The 13,321-nt window shown below is 38.3% G+C and overlaps 1 protein-coding gene across 6 annotated transcripts in view; it reads left to right on the top strand.

Annotated features, from left to right (window-relative positions):
- Positions 1–13,321, top strand: part of CLASP1 (cytoplasmic linker associated protein 1) — a 229,891-nt gene that overhangs the window by 178,349 nt on the left and 38,221 nt on the right. For 5 of the 6 annotated variants that reach the window (XM_081934018.1, XM_081934017.1, XM_081934022.1 and 2 more), the window contains 6 exons: positions 735–758; positions 2,965–3,209; positions 6,232–6,295; positions 6,975–7,138; positions 7,594–7,672; positions 7,926–8,069. In XM_081934018.1, coding sequence (XP_081790144.1) covers positions 735–758; positions 2,965–3,209; positions 6,232–6,295; positions 6,975–7,138; positions 7,594–7,672; positions 7,926–8,069 — 720 coding nt within the window. The remainder of the gene's footprint in view (positions 1–734; positions 759–2,964; positions 3,210–6,231; positions 6,296–6,974; positions 7,139–7,593; positions 7,673–7,925; positions 8,070–13,321) is intronic. The other variant, XM_081934019.1, reaches the window with a different exon arrangement.

The following is a 13,321-nucleotide window of genomic DNA, read 5'->3' as shown; positions in this document are numbered from 1 at the left end:
TCTTGGATTTTAATTCCAGGAGGTGAAAGGGAATATGTCCAGTCTTGGGAATTGTTATCTATTACAGTAAACTGTCCTCAATTGGCACCTAGTAGGTAAATAATAACTAAGATAGATTTCTTTTCGCCCTGAGAGTACTTTATGGACATCAGCATGACATGAAACAGACACAAAGTATAGCTGAGAAAGTAAGTCATCAATTTAGACACAGCAGTTGCTGGAAACTAACAAAACAGTTTGTCAATGATTTGAGGCCAGAAACATGCAGGTGTGGTGCAAACCCTAAAATAGGCTTCGTACAAAACACAAAACTCGTGGGGGAGGGAATCCTAGCTTTTACTGATATACAGTGCATAACTCCATCCTAACCCTATCCACTGTGAACTTTATCCTCAGGAATATTAAGTACTCCCCCAGCCCCCCTCTTCAAATATAGCCCATTTTTGGCGTGTTAGTGTTGCCTTTGGAAAGCCAGAATTCTAAATGCATATTACTTGTGTTCATTTTTTTTTAAAGTCCCTGGCTGCAGCAAGATGAGAACAGAAGAATGCACAATTTGATACCTCTGTCTGAACTCATTTTATATTTCTTAAAAGAAACTGGCTGAATTTGTATTTTTAATTTGCTAGGGCTCATTTGCTTGTATATTTGTTGCAAAAAAAAAATGCCTGCAGAAGCTTCTGACATAATTCTCTATGCTTTTTCCCCACCGTTCAATATTTTCCTGCATACAGCTCTTAGGAGACTCCAGAAGCAAGGTACTAGTGCCATCCTGACATTTTTTTTTCCTCCCTGCCTCTTTCTTTCTTTCCTTCCTTCCCTCCCTCCCTCTCCTTTTTTTTTTACTTCCCCTGTTACAAATATTGTATAGGGCTATAATTATGTTGATACCTTAATGTTCAAACCTTGCATCCTATCAAACTGCAGAACTTTGGTGCCTTCAACATGTCTAGTATATCTGTATATTCATTCCAACCTTTTGGCTTGCCTGAGCTGCATTGAATGAAAAGGAATTGGCTTTGGTCACATATAAAATATATGATTTAGTTGATATATAAATAAATAACAATTCCTTTTTTTAAAAAAAATTATTTTTATTATCTTGTGGTGCCGCATTACTAAGCTGCCCAGGGCCACAGGTTGGACATGCCTGTTACAGACTTTCTGAAAAGTATACAGAAAATATACAGGGGGATAGAAAAGATATGGAAATAGGCTTAGGTGGCTAATATAATTTCTGGTAGCCATAGAAAAATATTTGATAATAAGACTGAAGTTCTCATTAGGACCATGCAAAGCCTTCAAGAGAGGAGCTGCCTAAGTGGTGGGAGCAATGTGGCTATACATTTAAGAGAGCTATACATGAAGCAATGTGGCTATACATTTAAGATAGCTGGGAGCAACTTATTAAACAGTTGTGTAAACCTGAAAAAGAGCATGGCTATTGTACCGATTTGAAAAGGGGTTTTTTAAATCTGCTCTTTCATACTATAAAGTACCTCTTTTGAAGAATTTACATAGTTCCCCATCACTTAAAACATGCTTTGAGGGCGTGGGCATCTTTTCTGGGACTGACCTGGATTTTTGTTCAAAATGAACAGTAATTTAACATGATCAGAACAATTGTAGCTGAATTGTTTCTTTTGCAGATGTGGGATGCTTCAAGGGGCTAGGGAAGGCCCTGGGGACCCAGGTCGTGCATGGGTCAGAAGTCTCAGCCAGCTAGAGAACCCACTAGTTTACAGAACCTGTGGGAGGCTGGGAGATCTCAGCCTTCTCCACACCTCATAATGCACAGTCTTCCTCCCTGCCCTACTGTACCCAGGAGGCCTAGGCCTGGTCCCCTGTCTGTATACCTGGAAAAGGCCCACCAATGCACATAAATTGCTCTACTTACCTTTGTATTTTTCTTCAGTAGATAGGTGCATCCACCCAATGTGACATGCAGCCTTTCTGGCCACCTCATGCCATTCTGCAAGTGAGCAGCAGCTCTCACAATCATTCAGAAGGCTAGAAAGAGTCTCTCTCTAGCCTCCCAAATGATTGTGCTAGTGAATGCATTTATTACACTAATGCATTTATAAAGAGGTTCTTTTTAGTCTTCTACACAATCACATGAGGTGATGCCATTCTCTTTCTACCCTAGTTTAGAAAGCTAGTGAACATGATTATTTGGACAGCTAGAAAGAGCCTCTTTCTAGCTTTCTGAATGATCACCAGAGCTGGTGCCGTTATCGCATTAGCTCAGAAGGCTGCTTCTCCAAATCACACAATTTGGCATCTGCTTGCAGAATATCATGAGACTATCTCTCTGGGAAGGCTGCATGTTGCATCAACTGGATGTTCTTGACATAAACTGCAGAAAACTAAAAGATGAGTGGGAAAAATTACATTTGCTGCTATCCCTGTAATAAATTGAGGTCTCCTGCGCATAGTAGGATGGCAAGCAGGCCCAGCCTTTAAGCCTGGAGTAGATTTGTGCACACTGATGGACCTGGTGGGCAGCTAACATAGGGAACCCGTATGGTTAATCCAAGAGCTGTGGTGGCTCAATGATTAGAATGCAGCACTACATGCTACTTCTGTTGACTACCGGCTGTCAGCAGTTTGAGTCCCACCGGCTCAAGGTTGACTCAGCCTTCCATCCTTCTGAGGTCAGTAAAATGAGGACCCAGATTGTTGGGGGCAACAAGCTGACATTGTAAACCGCTTAGAGAGGACTGTAAAGCACTGTGAAGCGGTATATAAGTCTTAAGTGCTATTGCTTAGACTGGGCAGATTGCCAAGCACTTACATTTTCATTGCGGGGGCAACGGCTGCATCTTTGGGTATGTCCTTTTGTTGAGCACTATCATAATTCGAATTGGTCACTGAATGAATGGTTATTGAGCAAGGTGTACCTATACTTTAGTGCAATTATTCAAAACTTCTAAATCCAATATTTATCCCCCCCCTTCCGATCAGAAAAAACCAGTGAGAAGAAGGTATGAACCATATGGGATGTATTCTGATGATGATGCAAACAGTGACGCCTCCAGTGCTTGCTCAGAGCGGTCCTATGGTTCCCGCAATGGAGGCATCCCACACTACCTGCGACAGACAGAAGATGTAGCGGAGGTATTAAACCACTGTGCTAGTTCCAACTGGTCTGAAAGGAAAGAGGGGTTAATTGGCCTGCAAAACCTATTGAAGAGCCAGAGGACATTAAGGTAAGTGCATATTACATTAGTAACTTCGTATATTTTGTACCTGTTCTTTATCAAGTCTTTAAAAGAGTTCTGTAAATTATGAAGTGTTTATGCTTCTTCTAAATTATCAATGTTTTGTTTAATAATCTTATAAGGTATATTTTAGATAACCAGTATTTTAATGATGGGACTGTGTTTTTGTTATTTTTGAATTCAACTTATAATTATGATGAACAATTGGAATCAATATCATTGCTGAATAGATTTTCTATTTAGTGATAGAGGTACTGTAAGTATTCAAAGCTGTTCATACCGTGTTTCCCTGAAAATACAACCTGTCCTGAAACTAAAGCTTTGCCACATTTTTTGCATGGGCAAAAATATAAGCCCACCCCCCAAAAATAAACCCCCTGGACAACCCACCTTCCGGCCAGGCAGAGCACCGCTCACCGACATAGTAGTATCCTGAAGGCGCCAAGCCGCAGGAGCCCGGGGGGAAAGGCGCTCACATTGCTTGGTGCCTTTGGGATACCGCTAGGTTGGGGAATGGCATTCTGCCTGGCCGGAGGGGGGAGTTGCTGGGAGGCTGCTCCCTTGCGAACTGGCTCCCGAAGAGCCAGGCACAGCCTCAGGGGTGAAGCAGCCATGAGGTAAGAGAGTCTTCCGGACAGAGAGTCTTCCAGCAGCCAGCCCACAGCCATAGAGCACACTCCTAGAGTGGCCACTGCTGGAAGACTCGGCAGCCAAGTTTTGGAGTTTGGAATCAGAGAAGACGTTATGCTCGTAGCGCAGCGGCTGCTGCTGCAGAGAGAGCTGGGCCCGGACATGTTGAAGCTCGGAGGCATGCCTGCTGGGGGCGGAACAGGCGCTCGCGCAACCCCCTTCTCCAGCCAGGCAGAGCTCCGTGCACTGACCTAGGGGGTATCCCTAATGTGCCAAGCCCTCCCCTATAATAAGCCCAAGGCCATATTTTGTAAGTAAAAAGAAAATAAGGCCCTGTCATATTTTCGGGGAAACACGGTATAATTAGGAGTCTTCTTATCTTTTTACATTGAATAAATTAAGATTTTGAAAAAGTTGAACAGTGACTTAGAACATGCTTTTTAATGCTGTAATTCTATCCTCTTTATTTAATACAGATAGTCCTCGATCTGCAACAGTTTCATTTAGTGACCTTTCAAAGTTACAACAGCACTGAAAAAAGGGATTTATAACCATTTTTCACATGACCGTTGCAGCATGCCCATGGTCACATGATTTACATTCACATGCTTGACAACTGACTCACATTTATAACAGTTGGAGCATCCCAGGATCATGTGATCACATTCTGCAATCTTCTGATCAGCACAATCAATGGGGAAACCAGATTCACTTAACAATCATGTTACTAAATTAACAACCGCAGTGGTTCACTAAACAAATGTGGCAAGGAAAGTCATAAAATGGGGCAGAACTCCCTTAACAAATTTCTCACTTAGCAACTTAGGGGGTCAATTGTGGACGTATTTTGAAGACTACCTGTACAGAATTGAGCAACTATGGTTGGCAGCCTTGCATAACCATTATTATTATTTTTATTCCAGAAACATATCACACATAGATGTTGACATACGGGCATCATGCTACTAAAGATATTTATTTTACTGTAGAGTTTGGTGTAAGGTTCTGACCTAAAAACCAGGAGATTGTGAGTTCTTATCCCACCTTAGGCATGAGAGCTGATTGGTTGACTTTGGGCTAGTCACATCTCTTAGTTCAGCCCAACACACCTCACAAGGTTATTGCTTGCAGGAAAAAATTTGAGGAGGAAGGAGTATTAAATAGGTTTACGGCCTTGAGTTACTCCAAGGTGGGATTAAAAAACGAATAACTAAATAAAAATAAAAACCAGAGAAAGCAAAAATATTTTGAGTGTTTTGCATTCTCCCTTTGGAGATGTCATCAGCATCCCTCTGTAATGAAAAATAAACAAGGGAGCAAAATGTGTGTCTAGAGTCAGGATATCTAAATGAAAATGGGTTAAAGAAAGCCCAACAAATATGTAGATTATACATATGAAACAGTATGCATAGAGAATTATGTGACGCTGTTCAAACTTCCTTGGTGGGCCCCCAGTTTAGAAAAAGCTGAATTGTTGATTAAATACTCTTTGACATTTAAGTAAACAGTTTAAGAGGTTTGAAGAGATTTATGAGAAATGATGTAAAATGTTCAATGAATTCCAGTTCTGTTATTCCTAATGGAACTACCACTTATAATTTCTTTGGCTCAGGTTAAGTATATTTGAAGTCCAAGACAGAATGTCCAAGAGAACTGAAATTTCTTGTTTTGTGTCCATTTGTTCTTTTGTATTGCCATTGAGCACGGTTGAATATATGCCATATGAGTGAGTTGGACACCAGAGGTGCACTATCCAAAAATCAGTAGGATAACATTTTAGTTCTCTAGAACTCTCTGTTTAAGACTTCAAGGGGACAATCCTTCAGCTGTGTGTTTCTAGAAAAAAAGATTGAACATAAGATTTTTACTTTAAATAAAGAAAAGGATATATACCTATAAGGAGAACATACTGTAAGGCAGTTAAGTTCTTTACATTAATTAAAGTACATTTTGGCAAGAAAGCAAAATATTTAAAGATAGAGGAACCAACCTTTTGGCTTGCCTAGGCTGCATTGAGTGAAGATGAATTGTCTTGGAGTGTACATAAAATATACAATACAGTTAATATATATAAATCACATAATAATGTTAAAAGTTTATGATCTTGTGGAATCACATTACTAGCTGTTTGGGGTGAGATGCGGGCTGCGGATTGGTCATGCCTGATTTATATTATATCACAAATTAGAAACCTAAAATATAGTCTCTTGACTTTATATTGAAGTCCCCTCATCTGTTGAGATTAGAATGGGGTTTTCTTATCTATACTCATTTGCTGCTTTGGAAATAAATGATGGTTTTTGTATGTAAATTTTTGTTGCTACATTTTACCCGTTTCTAATTTCGACAATATTTTGTGGGGTTTTTTGTTCGGGTTTAGCCGTGTGGAGTTGAAAAGGTTATGTGAAATCTTCACACGTATGTTTGCAGACCCCCACAGCAAGGTAACATTTAAAATATATGCACCTTTTATGAACAATCCCTAAATGTTGGGGATTGGGTTATAAATAAATGATTGAATGGAAATGATAATCATAATATTTCAATTTTTGTGCTAAATAGTTGTTGAGTCTTTGCAGTTATCTGTGGTGAATTACTGAGATATTTTTAAATTTCATAAGTAAGTCATTCAAGTAGGATATTATCTAGAGCAGAACATTTCCTTGAAATGTAAGAAAATAGATTATTTCAAAAATATTTATTGCCTCAAGAACTTAACAGTTGACCTTGCTTATTATAAAAATATTCTTTCATAAATTATCTTAAACTTTCTGTGATGCAGTTGATCTGAATGCAAGGGAAACTGCCTTAAAGCAATTTGCTTTGATTTTTTTTAATATCAGTTTACTAATGAATGGTTTGTTTTGTTGCATGGCCTGTTTTGCGGTGGAATTCACAACAGAGAGTAAGTGTATTTTCCTTCCTCCTCACTCCCACCACTTAATCTCACCTCTTTTATCTATTTAATATGAATCATCCAGTACATCCTTGTACTTCACAATATTAACATGGATGTCAAAATCATCCCTATTAATGCAGGGTTTTTTGCTTTTGCTTTTCATTATTTTTGTGTTAATCATGATGTAGATCATGATTTCCTCTCTTATCTCTTTTAACTTAAAGGTTTTCAGCATGTTTCTTGAAACTTTGGTAGACTTCATCATTATTCACAAGGATGATTTGCAGGACTGGCTCTTTGTTCTTCTGACACAGTTACTGAAGAAGATGGGTGCTGACCTGCTGGGATCAGTGCAGGCCAAAGTGCAGAAAGCTCTGGATGTAACAAGGTAATCTATCTGCCAAGTAACTGGGGATAAATTGCTGACATGTTTTTTTTTTCAAAATGCAAGACCAGCGTTCTCAAACTTAGTGCCCTGCAGATACGATGGATTGCAATGTTCATCATCTCCTGATAGAATAACTATTATTTACTGTCTCATAAATTGAATCTGTTAAACCACAACCATGAGCCTCTCATCTGATACAACTGTCCTGAGGGAAATTGGAAGAATTTATTTCCTCATTTAAACCCTACATCAAAATTTATCTGCCCTCCTCTTGGCTTAAGAAGATACATAATCATTCAGAAAGTCAACTGAAAACTGGGAGTGTGTTTGTTTATTTTTATTTCTTAGACTGTGGCATGCAGCTGTTATATATTTCATTTTTCCTGTCTGAGGAAAAAACTACTATTTAAATCTTGGATTTTGTTCTTATGCTCTCTTTTCCCTTTTCATTGTAGAGATTCTTTTCCATTTGACCAACAATTTAATATTTTGATGAGGTTTATCGTAGATCAGACCCAAACACCAAACCTTAAGGTAGGTTAAGGTGCTTGCACTTCTATTGGGAAATGATTATGTCTGAGAGTAAAGTCGAGCATAATGCTTAAGTATAGATAACTGGGGCTAATAAATTTTTCCTTGCTTATATTGTAAGGGTTTTCAGAAGGTCTAGAGATGGCTCTTTTGCAGCAAACAATGGTTCATAAAAAGATTGGGCTTGAGAAAAGGTTTTGTGCTTTGGAATTTGTTGTGTTATCTTTATTTACAAAATGCATTCTATTTACTTCAGGTAAAAGTGGCAATATTAAAATACATTGAATCCTTGGCTAGACAAATGGATCCTATAGATTTTGTAAACTCCAGTGAGGCTAAACTTGCTGTTTCTAGGATTATTACCTGGACAACAGAACCAAAGAGCTCAGATGTAAGAAAGGTGAGTCAAAGCAATGGGAGGCAATAATTGGTGGAACTTTTATAAACTCATTGAAAAATTAAGATTATATCAGATCGATAAATTCATTCAGTTGTATTCAAAATGTGCTTTTGCTGGATGAAAATATTCCTTCCTTTGATAGAAGAAGCCATTTGAAATCAAATATTTCAGTTACATTAGTGTAATAACTTACATTGATTCCCCTCTCTGTAGTCTAGTCTTCTTTTCCCCTTTTGGGGGGAGCATTGGGTAAATTTCCACATAGTGTGGAAGGGCATGCTAAAGAATGCAGTGAGACTTTCAATTGGTTGATTTGAGTGGAACTCAGAGAAGATTCATTCTCTGAAATGAAATTAGAGATGGATAACTTTTGTGGGCAAAGCCTTGTTCAGGAAAATAATCAGGAGCCAAATTATGTTTTGGCTGAAAATAAAATCTGGACAAAGCAAACCTTGTTTCTCTTTCTCTTCCCTTTATCATAATCACAATTGAAAGATATTATTTTAATCTCTGAAATTTTGCATGTATTCCAAGTGTGCACGCAGATGCTCTCATGAAAGTAGAAATGTATATCATTCTTTCAAGAGAGGGCATTTCAAGCACACACAAAAAGGAAATTTCTTTCATGTTTACCCATGTATGTATTCACATGCATCTTTATGTACTTCCCCATCCACACACTTTACTAGAACATGTAGGGAGCAAGTTTTCAGATGAGTAGTAGTAGGATGGAGAGGATTTGCTGGCCACAAATTCCAACTAATGGCTTAAATAAATGAAATGTTTTGTAGACCAAGAAAAACTTTTCCTATTCTTAAAATATAACAAGGTAAGAATTCTGTGGATGTGGCGGTAGTAACCCTGTGCAGATATTAAAATACACCTCAAAACACTTTCACAAAAACATGCAGTACTGCACCACTCCACTTCTATTCAGTGAAGCACTCGTGCCATTATTTTGTTTGGTAACAGTAGTTTCTGCTAATTGACCTGCCTCAACTCTGAGGTAGAGCACTGAGTGACTGTGAAGTTATTCACAGTGCTGAGACTGTGCAATAAATCTCTGTGAAGCAAAGTATGTATCTCGTCAGAGCAAATCTTCCACAATTATACATACATATACACAGTGAGAAGTAGAGAAATCAGTTACCCGTGAGTTCCTCAGTCAGTTTTTCAGCTTACTTACTAGTTCCTCTGTGACAAAAAGTTAATAATATCAGTATCAAGTTTCAAATTTGCTTTCTTGCCATCAACATTCATGTTAATGTGGTCCGTGAAGTTCTCAGCTATGCCATGAGGTGCCATCTTTGACATGCATGTCAAAAAGAACATTGGAAACTTTTTACAGTAAGTCAACGACCCTCTAAAATAGGGGTGTCAAACACAAGGCCCATGGGCTGCATCTTTCCTGCAATATAGTCGGATCCGTCGCAGAGGGCCATCCTGGAAAATGTATGGGGCTGGCCCACATGGCTTCCTTGGTCTATTCAATGCGAAGAGGAAACATTGGGCCAGCGTGGCTTCGGCCCATTCTACCCAGTGTGAAGAGGAAACATCGAGTCAGCATGGCTTTGGCCAAGTCTACCCAATGCGAAGAGGAAACATGGCAGCAGTTTGGGGAGTGGTGTCAAGCTGGTCATGCCCACCCAGTCGGCCACACCTGCCCGGCCCCCCAAGGTTAATCACAGCCCTGATACGGCCCTCAATGAAATTGAGTTTGACACCCCTGCTCTAAAAGGATGCAAATGACCAACTGTCTGCAAGGAGTATAAATCCTTCCTTTCCCCACTGTCCTGTCAGAGCTGAAGAAGCTTCTTGGATGAGAAGCAAAATGTCTTCAAAGAAAAACGAGACACTCTAGTTGCCTCCTGAAAAAACACCCTTGCGACAACTAAGACCTGGATGACTGAGAATCTCTACAGATTTTTAGAGTAAGGTTAAACTAGTATGTAGATGGAAATATGAGCTTGTTATGTTGAAGAGGAGAAGACAGATCATAGGAAGCCCATTCAAATTGAAAGATGAAGCTGATCAGAAAAATAGGTAGAAATGAAATGAATCTTGCCAACGGGCAACAACTCATAATGATTAAATGGTAGGGGATTAATTATATAGCATTCTGAATGTCCATTTTGGAATGGGAGCTACTGCATTGAATTTGTTGAGAGTAAAGTCATAACTTTAACAATTGTTTACCGTGAAACAAAGCACCATTAATTAGACAGTAAGAAGTTCGATACTTCTTCAATGTAACAATATGACTAATGGGTTTAGTGCAAAAAGAAAGAGAAATAATTAATATTGGAGTTTAATTGCTCTTCATTTATTTCTTCTTTTCTACAAATTGTCTTTATGCTAACCATGATGCAGAAGGATGCATACAATATTCTTGCAGTGGATATTGCTGATATAGTTGTCTTGTGAATATATTTTATAAAGCTACTTCTTAGCCAGATTATTTGAACAGTCCTATTATGATTTAAAGACAGTTTAGATCTGGAGATAGACTCGAATTAACTCAAGCAATCAACAAGAGGACACATTTAAAAGGATTTGTATGGTTTCTTCTTTTCATGGTAAAAATATGATAGAAATTTGCAGAAGCATTAACAATATATATATAAAAAAAGAAATTACTCATTATTCATCTAATGCTGGAGGGCAAAAGTATGATCTATGAGCTGCACGTTTTCCACCACTACTGTATACATTGGATCCTTAAACTAATGTTTCTTTCATGATAGTGATAGTAGTCAGAGAAAGCCTTTATTGTAAACAGTAAACCAGAGGCTAATTCTGTCCCTTTCCACCATATTGATAGAGACTATGGGAAACCTTAGTTAGCAAGGGAAAAGATCTTTTCTCTAAACCTTTATTCCAGGTTCCAAAACAAGAGATTCTGTCAAAAGAACTTCCACTGCTTGTTACATAGAAAAACAGTATACAAACATCTTTTAAATCACACAGCTAGGTGTTTTCCTCATTGTTAGGTAAGCAAATGCCTACTGTGCTGGTGACTGTTAAGAGCCCACTTTTAAAACACTATCATCACTAGTACCACCCCAAAATTAAAACATTCTCTTTGTTATTTTAACATGCCAATGTCACTTAGAATTTTAATCTTTGTTCACAAGTCATTTTAAAAACCATTTTTAATTTCTCAGAGTAGAGTTTACAAAAATAGGTTGAATGTTGCTCAACAGTAAAGAGACAAAGAATACTCTTGCGTACAATGCATCATTGTTAGTGCTATTGCAGTGAAAGGCTTCCTAATTTGCTGCTTTGCAGATTTGCTGTTATTTGACTGCATCAGGCTTTAACCATATGCACATTTATGTTTAGAAGCAGGTGATAGCAAAAGGATGATGGTTTACTTAGACCAGGGGTGTCAAACTTGTGTCGTCACATTGTTGTCACATGACGTATCACAACATTTCCCCTTCACTAAACCCAGGGTGGGCATGGCCAGCATGTGACGCATCCGGGCCGTGAGTTTGACACCCCTGACCTAAGACACAGTAGCACCTGTATCATTAGTACAGTGTTGGAGGTAGAACTGGCTGACCTCAGGTTGTAAGTTTTCTTTATCTGTTTTCAAAAAGGCTGAGTAAGGAAATAAATAACTAAAAATAACGTTGCAGCTATTGAATGCTATATGAGTAACAGAGAAATTGTAAAAAAACAACTACAAATTGTAAAAGGCATTATAGTACAGGTTGGGGGGGAAAAATAAAGAGTTACAAAACTTAGTAATGGCCATCCACTTCCATTTTTTGTGACCTTAGTTCCACGTTGGAAAAGCACCTCTGCTTTATAAGCGCAACTTGTGCAAGAAACTAAACATTATAAATGTTTCTGCAACAGTCAGTGAAAATCTTGTGCTTGGTTCTAATAAATAATATTCCATTTCCTATTTGTTGAACTCAGACCATGCATAGTTGGGTAGGTGAGGATATGCCAGCTAAACCAGCAGCAGCCTCGTCAGGTCCTGGTGAAGGAAACTTGGAAGAAAAGTGTAAACAGGTAGACTAAAAGTAGCATACACTAATCATAAGATATTAGTCTGTGTTTGCAGTCCAAAATTCTAATCTAGTTTAGATTTGGGGGGGGGGGAAGGTTGGGGGGGGGGAGATTTTCTTTAAAAATTCAGTGACGTGTGATAACCTCACGTGTGTTTCTTTCACTCTGGTTTGAATTAGATTAAATGAGTATTATCTCAGGTGTCTGCAGCTAGTTGCAGTCTCTTTTGAGTTCACATCCTAAGGTGGATGGAAAATGATTGAAAGCTTTCAATTCAATATTTGCATGCCTGCTGTTCCATTAACATGCAACAAGCCTGTGCTTTAGGTTCTTGCTTAATACAGCTCTTCCCTATTACAGGACACAAAGGCAAAGGACCCTTATTTATACACAATGACAACTTGGGTTGTACTGAAGTGCTTATAGGCCCTTTTCCTTTGGCAAGTCATTTAGAATCATTTACAGTCACCCCTTTTGTTGATACATTTTTGGATTTTAATAGCTGTTATTGGAAAATTTCTGAGGGAAATAAAATTGTAACAACAGCGGGCAGAATCAGTTTAAGAACTAATAAGGCAGCTGAAAAAGTACAAAGGATAGTATAAAAAGTATAAAGGAATTATGGTTGCACTGTAGCCCAAATTGAACCCTCCTGAATTGGGAAGATAGAAAATGGAACTAGATACACAGATTTGGATCTTTTGCTTGGTTGCTGTATTGACTTGCATGTAGATGTCCCTAACTAAACTAAAATTCACATGCTTGGATTCGCATGATTTTTCTGATTGTTCATATAGCTATTTTTCTTCATTTTGTTATCCATTCTTTTCTTGGACTTGACTTGAAATAATATTTTCTGTTCAAAGAATGTTCTTTTAATGAATGTTCCCACATTTCTGTAGGGCAGGATGAGTACGACCATATGTGGCTTATTTTTCTCTTTCTGAGTTCTGCGCAAACAGATTTCCCATCTAGTTAGAAGTACACTGATTTGAGAAAGGAGAGGCCAGCTGGAACTATATAATGTTCTTCACTTACAATATTTAATTTTGAAAGAACAGTGCTTATTCTAATGGGAAAGATAATAATTCAAACACTGAATTTCAGTCATAATTGATAGCTTAAACCTCACGCAGCCTCTTTAACCTCTAACAAGTCATAATAGATATTTTTTTCAAGGCAAACATTGCAAGAAAGCACACAGAAACTGAATGAAACTTAGTTGCACTTTT

The sequence above is a fragment of the Natrix helvetica genome (assembly GCF_964273705.1).
Source record: "Natrix helvetica genome assembly, chromosome: 1".
In the NCBI taxonomy this organism is placed as follows: domain Eukaryota; kingdom Metazoa; phylum Chordata; class Lepidosauria; order Squamata; family Natricidae; genus Natrix; species Natrix helvetica.
Note: the sequence above shows the minus strand (reverse complement) of the source record. Positions and strands in the feature narration are given on the sequence as shown.